At 31.9% G+C, this 12,865-nt stretch overlaps 2 protein-coding genes across 2 annotated transcripts; both read right to left on the bottom strand.

The window, feature by feature from the left end:
- Nucleotides 1-409: 409 nt before the first annotated feature.
- DFA_00174 (uncharacterized protein) lies at nucleotides 410-4,501 on the bottom strand (the record flags this gene model as incomplete). The annotated part of the gene is made up of 10 exons (XM_004357833.1): nucleotides 410-829; nucleotides 945-1,273; nucleotides 1,351-1,785; nucleotides 1,851-1,985; nucleotides 2,290-3,095; nucleotides 3,184-3,321; nucleotides 3,443-3,508; nucleotides 3,591-3,737; nucleotides 3,865-4,164; nucleotides 4,269-4,501. The coding sequence occupies 10 exons, from the start codon at nucleotides 4,499-4,501 to the stop codon at nucleotides 410-412; spliced, it is 3,009 nt and encodes a 1,002-aa protein (XP_004357890.1).
- A 728-nt stretch (nucleotides 4,502-5,229) lies between these two features.
- DFA_00173 (Epidermal growth factor-related protein) lies at nucleotides 5,230-12,679 on the bottom strand (the record flags this gene model as incomplete). The annotated part of the gene is made up of 13 exons (XM_004357832.1): nucleotides 5,230-6,101; nucleotides 6,170-6,649; nucleotides 6,742-7,221; nucleotides 7,343-7,965; nucleotides 8,058-8,189; nucleotides 8,261-8,326; nucleotides 8,407-8,550; nucleotides 8,615-8,890; nucleotides 8,987-9,346; nucleotides 10,212-10,592; nucleotides 11,097-11,668; nucleotides 12,047-12,217; nucleotides 12,428-12,679. 13 exons carry the CDS (start codon nucleotides 12,677-12,679, stop codon nucleotides 5,230-5,232), a joined length of 4,809 nt encoding a protein of 1,602 aa, XP_004357889.1.
- Between the last annotated feature and the right edge of the window lie 186 nt (nucleotides 12,680-12,865).

Below are 12,865 nucleotides of genomic sequence, written 5' to 3'. Positions count from 1 at the left end.
TAATATTCACTCTTTACTACTACTATCTGATTGATCTACTGTTGTTATTGTTGTTGCTGTTGTTGTTGTTTTGCTTATCTTGATTGATGTTTCCAATACAAATTGTATACCAGAGGTAGGGTAGGGTAGTTTAGACTACTCGATCAACTATTATAACTGTAATGTTATCTGTTGTTGTTTGTTGAAGAAATAAAAAGAAGAAGATATATTTAAAAATAGAGTTGGTGCAATGGTGAAAAAAAAGATATAAGTCACGACGGTTACACTAAAAAATGTTTTGTTGGAACCATGCTACTTTAAGATTTTATCTTGGGTTGGAGTAGGTTCTTGCAAAGAAAGGAAATCAAGGAAAAATTATAACTTACAATTATTATTATTATTATTATTTGGTTGTTTATTATGTTACATGTTAGATGATTTTTCTCATCTTTGATCCAAATTTGGTTTGATATTTGAGTTTCTTGATTGCAAAAATGATAGAGACAGTTGCGATGGCTACAAAAGCAATACCACCAACGACACATCCAACGATAATCTTCCAAGTGTTACTCGAACCATCACAATTGTCACCTTTGTCATTGGCAACCAATAATGGTGTGAAATCAGGATCGAGTATACACTCTTGACATTGTGGTAGAGTTATACCAATCATTGCTACTGATTGATCACTGTCGCCGCTGATTTCAGTTTGATTGATAACAAATGTTTGTGAATAGGTTGATCTACCATTTGCCAATGCAAAATCAATGAATCTACCATTGAATTGAACATTGTCTTTGATGACTCTGAGGTATTGAATTTCACCATCAGCACCATAACGAGAATGAATCTATTTCAGTCTCTTTACAATCATATTGCATCGATTGTTGATTATTAATTATTGTTTTAATGACAACTCTGAGTGTTCCTATATTCGATGTGTATTGCCAATTGGTAATAGATACTGCCAATTTAATAGAGTTTGGATTGATCAATAGTTGTTGATCTCCAAACATTACGGTTCTTGGCAATGTAGAGAATGTAATGGTAACGGTGACATTGGTACCTGCAAGAATACTAGTATTGGAAATAACCAAATCATACGTTGCATTTGTCATTGTACTATTTGTTGAAATACTCGATAACCAACTATTGGCCAATAATTCTCTACTAATTTCATTGTCAACTCCAATTTCTTGAATGGCAACAATTTCAAATCCAAATTGAACACCCTCAACTTCAATCTTTGATGACGGTGAAGTATTATTTGCATTAAATGTAGTATTATCAGCGACTATTAAAAATAATTCAATTGATAAGTAAATATTTATAGTTTTATATTTAATAAATTTTATATATTTATACACATACATTTAGTTGCACAATTATCAATAGGATTATATTTCTCTTGACATTGACAGACTCCTTTATCATCACAATCACCATGTCCATAACAATTTTGTGTATTCTCTTGACACAATTCTCGAGGTGTTGATACTCCTCCACTTGTGCTAGTTGTAGATCCACCAGGATTGGTTGAAGGGTCAATAAATTTCAATACACGTCCTTTACTATATAATAAACCACTGACATTTAATTGAACTGAAGCCAATCCAAATGTTGTTGGTGATGATAAAAGTGAACAATTGATGTTAAATTGATTGGATATGGATTGGTTGACCATACAATTGATTGTATTATTGATTGTGACTGTTGTATCGTTTTGTCCAAATGGTCCAAAATCACCATACAAACTAATTAATCTTTGTTCATTATTCATTTGACCAGCTGTAATAAATGGATATGCTACAATTATTTAAATAATTTAATATTAATATTCTAATTTAATATTAAAATTATATTTAACATACGATTTGAACACTTATTATAATAAGCTCCTTGATTAATATTACAAACACATTTGCCATAACCATCACATTGTCCATTACGATGACAATGATTTGTTTCCATTTCACATACACCTTGAGCAGTCACCAATTGATGGTCTTGCTGAATAAAAAATCCGTCAACATTGATGGTAAATAATGTCATACCAGATGATAGAGGTGATTCTATTCGACAAACAATTGAACTACTTGTAAATTGTGTAACTGTACATTGCGAATAGTTGAACCGACTATTATTATTTTGTAGAGTGACTGTGGCTGTATCAAGATATGTTCCAAAATAACCATTCAATTGAATATTGTCCAATTGTAATAATGGACTATTATACGATGGAACCGTATTCAAAATGGGATACTCTAGAAAAAAGAAACAAAAAATATTGTCAGACAAATAGTAACATACATGTACATTCGCGAATTTGACAAAGGTAAATATAAATATATTTATATTTACCTTTAACATAGTCTATGTTAAATGTTGAAGTATTATAATAACCATTGAATATGACAAGATTATATTCTCCAAAAGGAAGATTGGTAAAGTAAAATCGGTATTGATTTCCGTTGACAATGGACATGTCGTGCCCTGTTCCATTTAATGTTGCTTGATGGACAAAATAATTGTTGATTACCGAGAATTGAATGGTTAGGTTGGCCATTTGGTTGGGCGATTGAGCGAGTGATACTGATTGCACAATGAATCCAGCTTCAACAAGGTACAAACCAACAGAGAGTGATGCGTCCGTATCACTGAGTCGTACAATGTAGTGCTGGGGTGGTCCATCTATTGGTACAAACGGGTAGTAAAGGCCCATTATCTTGTTTGGAACGATCGGTATGACAGAGACCCCTGCTACATTTGATCCCCAACCTAGATTGGACCCAGAAATGACAGTCGACTTGAAAAGTGTAACCAAAGTTGAGTTGTCTACCGAAATCTGACAAATAAACGCAGATGGCTTAGCGAGACCTAGAGGTAAAACTATTTTTTGTGGTGGATCTTGGTAACACCAAAAGCAATCAGGTACCGATGTTACCGCTGTTCCACCCAACTTTAAGGTTTTTAAACCGCACAATGAAGTCTCTTGGACAAGTGGACCTGTTAAATTGGGGTTTATTGAAAGATCCAAAAGCAAAGACCCATTTGTATCTTTTAAAATATGATCAAAATCAATTGATCCTTGAACAATATTGTTTTCTAATAGACTCCTATTGTGTTTTCATAAAAGAATATTAATAAATTAATAAATAAATAAATGTTATATATCTTTTTAAAAAAATATTCATTCATTCATACAGAGTGTTGATATATGACGGAATGGTCACATTTGGAATAGTGGTCATTGTTCCTGAGTTTAGATATAAACCTGTCAACTTTTGTGGAAACTTTTCTGATTGGAATGGGTAACTATTTTTGGAAGATTGATGTACAGTTCTAGAGAATAAAATAAAATAAAATAAAAAGTATTGGTATAATAATAATTATAGATGTATTTCATTGATTACTATATTATTCTCTTTTTTTTTTTATTTTGTTTAAAAAAATAAATACATACAATTTATCAAGATTTGAGAATTTGTCAAGAGTAGGTTCAAAAACATATCCATCGGATTGATAATAACTATATAGTTAAAAATAATAGAATATTAATATTAATATGAATACAACACGTTCACCTTTACTATTAATAATAATATACATACATATCGGTCAAAGATTCGGGATGGTTGATATTAATTTTGGCATTGGAAGGGAGATTTGAAGATCTGTCAAAAAGTCTTAATGCATTCAACTTGGATGCTCCTATATTAATTTGTTGTTGAACAGGTCCTTGACCCAAGTAGAAAAATCTTAAAACAAAATAAATAAATAAATAAATAAATAAATAAATAAATAAATAAATAAAGGGTTTGTAATTAGCTATGCAATGATATACAATGAATGAACGAATGATATTAGTATGATTACTAAACATACAGAGTATCTAGTATTGGAAAGGATGTATCGGAAAAATTGCCAATCTTTTGTAAAGCACAATTGTTTGGGACGTCCTGATAGATACCCAATGACAAGAGTATCAAATTTGGGAGAAGTACACTACTGCCAATGATAAATTCTGTCATATTCGAATCACCATAAATCTCCAATTTGCTCAATGTTGGGTGACTAGGAAGCGAGATGGTTGGAACACCAGGAAATCTAAAAGTAGCAGTCACAAGACTGAGCATACTTGAAAAAATTATTGGAACAAATTTCAATGAAGGATCATTGGCCACCCTAAATAGTGATAAGAAGAAAGAAAAAGAAAAAGAAGAAGAAGAAAAAAGGTAAGTAGATAAACTTGATTAATATATAGTATAATCATTCCTTGGCTACAATACGTTAATGAGTTGAGGAGCGGACAGCCTATTGCTAATTTATCCACAATATTTTGATTGATATCAGCAACCTTGTCACCACCAAGTTCATTAAAAAAGACAGAGACCATAGTTAATTGAGGAAATGAGAATTGGATATTGCTATTTGGTAATCCCATATCCATTTGAGTATTTGGGGGCAAATGGAGACTATTTTTTTGTGGTTTTATAAAAGAAAGTGTAAGAGTCTGTCTCATATTGATTTTCTCTAGAATATTCTGTCCTACAGGATATCATATGATCCAAATACTCACATTTTGGTAATATGTCCATTTTCGCAATTAAAATAAAATGTTGATGATGGAACAGTGCAAATAGATTGATCAGCAGGTATATTAATTTTATACCTATATATATATATATATATATATATATATATATATATATATATAACATTTGAATGTTAGTTTACTATGATGATATTTATATATATATATATATCTCTCTCTTTGTATGTGATATCTATGTTTGTATCTTACTGTTTGATAATCCATGTTGCTGACAATACTATATAGTTTAGTTGTAGTTGTAGTAGTAGAGAGATTTAGTTAGTGATCAAGATTCATTTTGCATCGAGATGGATAGATATCAATATTATTATTATTTACATTCTTCTGTGCTAAGGGACTGTGATTGGGTTGATTGAACCAATGTTAAAAATAATACACTGACCAGCAATAAATGATAGAAATCTCTCTTTTTCATTATCTCTCTCTTTGTCTCTTTTCAAGTGAGAATCATACAAAGAAGGTATGATTCAAAATGGGTGTCAAGAGAGAGAGTAAAAGAAAGGAGCAGATCAAGCTTAAAAGATCTTCCATCCGCCGCGGTAAAAAGAAGGAAGATTTTTATTTGATTGCATGGTTGATGGACAAGAGGAGATCCACCTACGATTTTATTATACATATAAATGTCTTTGACAAAGTTAGTTTATTTCTTTCAATCTTAATTTCATTTGTTTGTTTTGTATGTTGAATATTAATTTCTTTTTTGTGTACATGATCGAGACAGTTGCGATGGCTACAAAAGCAATACCACCAACGACACATCCAACGATAATCTTCCAAGTGTTACTCGAACCATCACAATTGTCATTTTTGTCATTGACAACCAATAATGGTGTGAAATCAGGATCGAGTATACACTCTTGACATTGTGGTAGGGTTATACCAATCATTGCTACTGATTGATCACTGTCGCCGCTGATTTCAGTTTGATTGATAACAAATGTTTGTGAATAGGTTGGTCTACCATTAGCCAATGCAAAATCAATGAATCTACCATTGAATTGAACATTGTCTTTGATGACTCTGAGGTATTGAATTTCACCATCAGCACCATAAGAGAATGAATCTATTTCAGTCTCTTTACAATCATATTGCATCGATTGTTGATTATTAATTGTTGTTTTAATGACAACTCTGAGTGTTCCTATATTCGACGTGTATTGCCAATTGGTAATTGATACTGCCAATTTAATTGCGTTTGGATTGATCAATAGTTGTTGATCTCCAAACATTACGGTTCTTGGCAATGTAGAGAATGTAATGGTAACGGTGACATTGGTATCTGCAAGAATACTAGTATTGGAAATAACCAAATCATAGATTGCATTTGTCATTGTACTATTTGTTGAAATACTCGATAACCAACTATTGGTCAATAATTCTCGACTAATTTCATTGTCAACTCCAATTTCTTGAATGGCAACAATTTCAAATTCAAATTCAACTCCATCAACTTCAATCTTTGATGATGGTGATGTTGTATTTGGTGTAAATGTTGAATTATCAGTGACTACAAAGAAATTAAAGTTAATATTTAATTATCGTTTAAATTAAATTAATCTTTATATATAGACATACATTTAGTTGCACAATTATCAATAGGATTATATTTCTCTTGACATTGACATACTCCATTATTATCACAATCACCATGTCCATAACAATTTTGTGTATTCTTTTGACATAGTTCCTTTGGTGACTCTCCCCCTCCTCCTCCACTTGTACTTGTACTTGTCGTAGTAGTAGTTGTAGTAGTTGTAGTAGATCCACCAGGATTGGTTGAAGGGTCAATAAATTTCAATACACGTCCTTTACTATATAATAAACCACTGACATTTAATTGAACTGAAGCCAATCCAAATGTTGTTGGTGATGATAAAAGTGAACAATTGATATTGAATTGATCGGATATGGATAGATCAATAATACAATTGATTGTATTATTGATTGTGACTGTTGTATCGTTTTGTCCAAATGGTCCAAAATCACCATACAAACTAATTAATCTTTGTTCACTATTAAAATCATTAATTTTACCTGCTGTAATAAATGGATATGCTATATTTAAAATATAATAAAATAATTAATAAATAAACAAATAAAATGGTATAATATAAACATGATATTATTTAAAATTATATTTAACATACGATTTGAACAATTATTATAATAACTTCCTTGATTAATATTACAAATACAATCACCAAATATTGAACATTGACCATTACCATGACAATGATTTGTGTTAATTTCACAATCATCTTGGATAGATTCTAAAAGGTATTGTCTTTGAATGGTGTATCCATCAACTGTCACATTTAGTGTTGCCATACCAGTTGAAAATGGAGAGATGATCGTACAGTTGATGATAGTGACATAAAACTGTGATACTGAACATGTTGCCAGCCCACTATTTTGTACAATAACTATTTTAGCACTGTCTAGAAAACCTCCAAAATACCCACCCAATATTATATTTGTTCGAGATTGAACAACACTAGAAACAATTGGATAACCTATTGAATGAATGAATGAATGAATGGAAAGGGAATTAAAAAATATTAAGTTAATATCTAATTCTGAATTATTGCTGTTGATATTTATATATGTCGATCTTACTTTGATTATAACTAATTGTTGTAAGTGGACCTTGATAATGGTCATTGGCAACGATAATAAAATTGGATCCAAATGTCATCAGGTTGTCAGTAATGTTAAACCTGAATATGTTGGGACCGACAATAGTCATACTCGAGTTGACTCCTTTAACGATGACCACATGATTAAAGTAATCGTTGACGTTGGTAAATGTTACTTGGATGATTGCCGTTTGGTTTGGTGCCTGTACCACTGATATGGCAGACTGTCTAAATCCAACCTCTGCAACGGAAAACTCTTTAGATAAAATAGGAGGCATTGAACTAAAATTGATTGTGTATGTTAGAGGTGGACCAGAGACTGGTGTTGGAATGATGGCAGATAACCTTTTGTTTGCAATCAGAGGATGCAATAAGATTCCGTTTGCATCTGACCCCCACCCAATTAAAGAGCCATAAATGGTAGTCCTTTGGTTGACAGTGTACAGCGTTGTGCTGTCTACTGTCACATCACACACTGGACTTGAAGGAGGAATGACTGATGGTGGTTTGATAAACCTAATCACTGAAGATTCATAACACCAAAAACATAGTGGAATACTTGTGATGGTTGTTTGACTGGCATTTATAAATCTTAGACGACAAAGTACACTTTCTTGATCAAGTGCTCCAGACAATGGATTCTCTTGAATATCCAATCCTAAAAGAAATCCAACATAATTTCCAAATATACTATCAAAATCAATTGGTCCTTGAATTTGATTTGAAGATAAAATACTTTTAAAAAATTAATAAATAAATTAATAAATATTTATATATATATATATATATATATATATATAAGTATCTTTATCTTTAATAATACATACAGATTGATAAGAGAATTTGGGACTGGTATAGGTGGAATAGTATTGAATGATGAATGTGTCAATTCAAATCTTTCCAAGTATGGAGGGTATGATAGGAATGGATAATTGTTGCTTTGATAGTTTGTTATTTTACTAAAATGAATTAGTTAGTATGAAGACTATTACTAATACTATATATATATCTCTCAGCAATGATAACTTGCATTCTCTTTAATTGTCTAAAACTATCAAGTGGAGGATCAAAAGATAATTTCTCTCCATAATAAGACCTATTGTATAAAAAGAATAAAAAGAGTTGTTAATATCAGTTGATTATTATTAACTATGACTCTTCTTCCTTCTTTCTTACAAAGATATAAGATTTAAAGTACCAGTAAATCTGAGTTTGGCAAATGGTACAGGGCCTCCTCCATTAACAAATGATATTTCTTCAAGTGTTGGAATACCTAAATTAATTTGTAATTGATCTTGAGATCCTGCAAAGTGAGGATTTCTAAATTAATTTAGATGGTTAGAAAATAACTATTAAAAGTATGTATCATTATGATTTAACATACAAAAAACGAAGTTTTGGAAAGGTTTGAATTGTAAAGTTACTAACATGAACAATTTGTGGTGATCCGATAGTGAGTGTTGTCAGATTTGGTAGGTTGACACTACTGTCAAATATGAATTCGGTTGCATCGTCACTACGTATATCCAAGCTTGAAAGGGTTGGATTACTTTTCAAAACGATAGGTGATACAAATTGTAGTATCAAAGTAGCCACATCAAGATTAGGAATCTGTGAAAAACTATCAGGTATCCCTTTAACTGATGGATCTCGAACAAATCTAAATTATATAACAATCAATCAATCAATCAATCCGTCATTAGTTAGTCAATAGTCTACTTTGGATAATTACTACTTTTATAAGCTTACTACATACTTGATAGATGATACTTTTGGACAACACGAAACAAGTTTATCAAGAAAAGAGCTTGATTGATTTGCTACACCAGTATTTATGGTACCATCATAAGAGAATGATGTAAGTTCTGGGAATAAAAGTTGAAGTGAAGGATTAGGCATTCCATTATCAACACCCAATAAAGTTGATATATCACTAATCACATGTTTAGAAATAATAACAATATTAATTAATATCAAATCTCTTTTGTCGATCATATATGAGCATGCATCACAACTAACGATCGATACATACATTTGAGTTACATGTCCATCAAAACAAGTAAAGTAAACTGAAGAACAAATCACAACTGCATCAAGAGCAATATTAAGTCTATACCTAAAGAAGATCAATCAAGTGTTAGTATAAGTCGTGTATGTATGAATTAGATCATCTCTTCTACCAACTACATACTGCTGGCATATCCAAATTGCAGAGTCCACTATACATAGTTCAAGAATGTACAAATCATGATTAATATGTTATATTTAGACTTTTGAAAAAAGATAATAAAATACAAACATTCTTGCCCAATGAGTGTTTGGGTTTGAGCCACACAAAAAAAATATTGAAAAAGAAAATATATAAATATTAATCTTATAATTGGTTTCATCTATCTATCTATCTGTATCTGTATGTATATTGAATGTATCTCTAATACTAACGAAATGGATCCTATATATAGGATGGTGAAATTTCGGTTGATGATGTGCACTCAAACCGACAGAGTTGAGTGTTTAGATAATTATCTTGATTTGGAATTGAGCCCATTCCAAGATCTTATTATCAAATTGATTTTGTAGAAAAATCTTTATAAAAAGATCAATGATGACGTCGACCACCAGTACAGTACTCCTGATATTATTACCAGTACAGCAGTACAATTCAATATTTCCGAAAGATATTTATTTACTGTTTCGAAACATATTATTATAATACTTTGTTTGCAACTATAGTTAATCTGGTAAACATTGGGGCCAATTCATCTAGATTTTATGAATCAAGGGTATCCTAAATCAAATGACGTGTGCGTTGAATGGGCACAGTAACTAAATACATAACAATATTACCGTTTTGTTTGAATTCCATTTTCCTCCTCTTCAGATTTTATTTAAAGGTATTTATTTTGAATGAAGTGTTGATATTATTCAAATTTGTTACAATAATAGTTTGTTTGCAGTACAAACACTCTTTCTTTACTTACTTTTGTAATTGAGTAAGTGGTGGATATCTTGATAGGATTTTTGGGTCAAATGATGGGTGTGATGATATTTGATCAAATAATCTGACGAGTCTATCTTTGAGTGATTCAATGGTCACCCAATCTTCTAAAACTGGTATGATATAGAGATAGATTTCTTCCCATGCAAGTGGGGAAACCCGCTCTCCATCCACTTGGGTGGCGCTGAGAGGAGCAGTAGATACAGTATAAAAAGAGACAACTTCATTGGCAAATGGTGCCACGTATGTTTCAAAGTCTCTACACTTTTCAATGATGCATTGTAATGCTCCATATTGAACGATAATTAAATCTCTCCATTCAATCTTGGATTGTATGACTCTTTCATAGATATAAAAGGTTGATCTATAAATTTGAACCAGTTCACTTTTTACTTTTTCAAACATAACCAATATTTGTTGAACAATTAACACCCACTTGTTTTTGTTTGCAAAATTGGTTTTTTTTGCAAAGAGGAAAATAAAAAGTTTGGGGTGACCCAATTTATATGGGGAATATGGGGGAAGACAGTTCAATGCAAGAATTTATTACATAGGGATTTGACGGAAGAGACAAAGGAAGGATTTTGAATAGTGGTTGACAGTTGGGATGATGAGTTGGTATTGCTTTCATAGGCTATTCTTTTAGCTGGTCTATTATTTTCATCTCGCATTTCGCCGGTAGCCACATTAATTTGGTTAAAGGTGTTATAATTGTTAACTTGGCTCAGGTTAACATCTCCAGAGTCTGATTTTTTTGGCTGTCTTCTCTTTCGTGTCTCTTTTTTATAATGAATAACCAAGTCTCTTTGATTTAAATGAAAATTAGGTTAGTAAAAAATGGGTAGTAGTTGTTATCGTTTAAACATACCGATTTGTGTCGTCGGTCCAGACAGTGCCTGTACTCATCTTATCTCTCATCATCATTGATCTTTGCTTGTGTGGTAAAGAATCTGTCGTTACCAATGCATTAGAAGTGGTTTGAACAAGAGCAAGAGCCTTTGAAGATTTTTTTGTTGCCTTGGGTGGTTTTGGTATCAATCCCTGATCTTGTGGTGAGAGTGGCGAACAATTAATGATACCTGACTTGTTCCAAGCAGCCATTACGTTGGTTGGCTTTGTTGCTTCGACCCATGCAAAGTATGAAAACTGTTGGTAGTGTTCGGGTGCGATTTTAAAGTTGGGTTTGTCTTGAAGTTGTTTTAGTATCATATTCTTTAGTGATTGAGAGAATGATGAAAAAATGACAAGATCCAAAGGTTGTAAGATATGTGTCATATTGGATGGAAAGCTCTTAATGTGAACCTTGTTTTCATTGGCCCATTGAAGTAATTCAGGACTAAAATTACTTCCATGATTGTCGACCAAAAGTAACTTGTCGCCAGGTGTTGTCAGCTGTTTAACAAAAAATTGGACACAGTCTAGCTTGATTGACTCATCTACCTATATACGATTAGTTATAGACAAGAGTGTGTTAATTAATTATAATATTTAGATTTTGTAGAAAAAGAAAATTTTTAAAAAATCATCTTACATAGCCACTCTTATTAACTTCCAGATAGCCATATTCATTTTTACTAGTAATGGACCAATTCTTTTTGATTGGAAACTGCAAAACGTAATAAGGCTTTAGACTACCACCTAATCCTGTTATTCCTCCTACCAATGTAAAGTGTTGGGACTGAGTTTGTTTAAAAACTTTTGGTTTGAGTGTCTCCCTTGCATTTTTATAAACAAACATGACAACCTGTGACAAAGACATTGAATTATTAGTAAACTCTAATCAATTGCATGTGTATAATCACTACTGTCTATAGTTACCTTTTGTTTAGTATCTGTGAAGAGAACTCCCTTTTCATCAATGTTGAATATATTTTCTTGTTTGATACCATGTTTTACTATGAAATCTCTAGTTTCCTTGATCCATGCGTCAGAACCACCTTTTTGTTCAGCAAGTGCCCTTTTATAATCTTGAGAGCGAACATATCTAAGCTTGAGATCTACGTATCTCGATCTAAAACCTCTCCACCAAGAGTCTGACAGCATCTTTTCTCTCTTTGTGCCCGTTCACTCTTTCCAGAGATTGAGTGCCAAAATCTTGACATCTGTCTTTGTCATAGGTCTATTCTGCTGAATAGATATCTTGATCTTGGCTATTATCTTTTCCTCTTCCTCTTGTGTAAGTGTCTTTTGGCGAGGTACTATAGATTTCTTCTTTAGTGCCCTTGATACTTCATATTCTTCTAATCCCAAAACGAAGCTAATATTTTTGTTGCTAATCTCCCCGTGCTCTAGTCTAAGCATCACAGCTGCTTCCAATCGCTCCTTTTGTTCTCTCACCAAGACCTTTTGTAATGTTAGCCTTGATTTACATTCCCAAAAGACTGTTAAAACACCTAAAATCTCTCCATACACCTGTTTCTGATCTTGCTTTGTGCTTGCTAATTCCTCCATTTTGACTTTATCTTATACCAATAATATCTATATATATGTGCTGAATATAATAATGACATTCATTTGTTGTAAAAATCTTTTCTATTATTTATTTTAATCTTGTACTCCAACTACTACCCGTAACTGCCATAGTAGATGTTTGACTTAAAGAAATTAAATTACTCATTGAAAAAAAAACCAATTTTG

The sequence above is a fragment of the Cavenderia fasciculata genome (assembly GCF_000203815.1).
Source record: "Cavenderia fasciculata unplaced genomic scaffold Scf_Dfasci-F-a-11f03.f1-5, whole genome shotgun sequence".
Lineage (NCBI taxonomy): Eukaryota > Evosea > Eumycetozoa > Acytosteliales > Cavenderiaceae > Cavenderia > Cavenderia fasciculata.
Note: the sequence above shows the minus strand (reverse complement) of the source record. Positions and strands in the feature narration are given on the sequence as shown.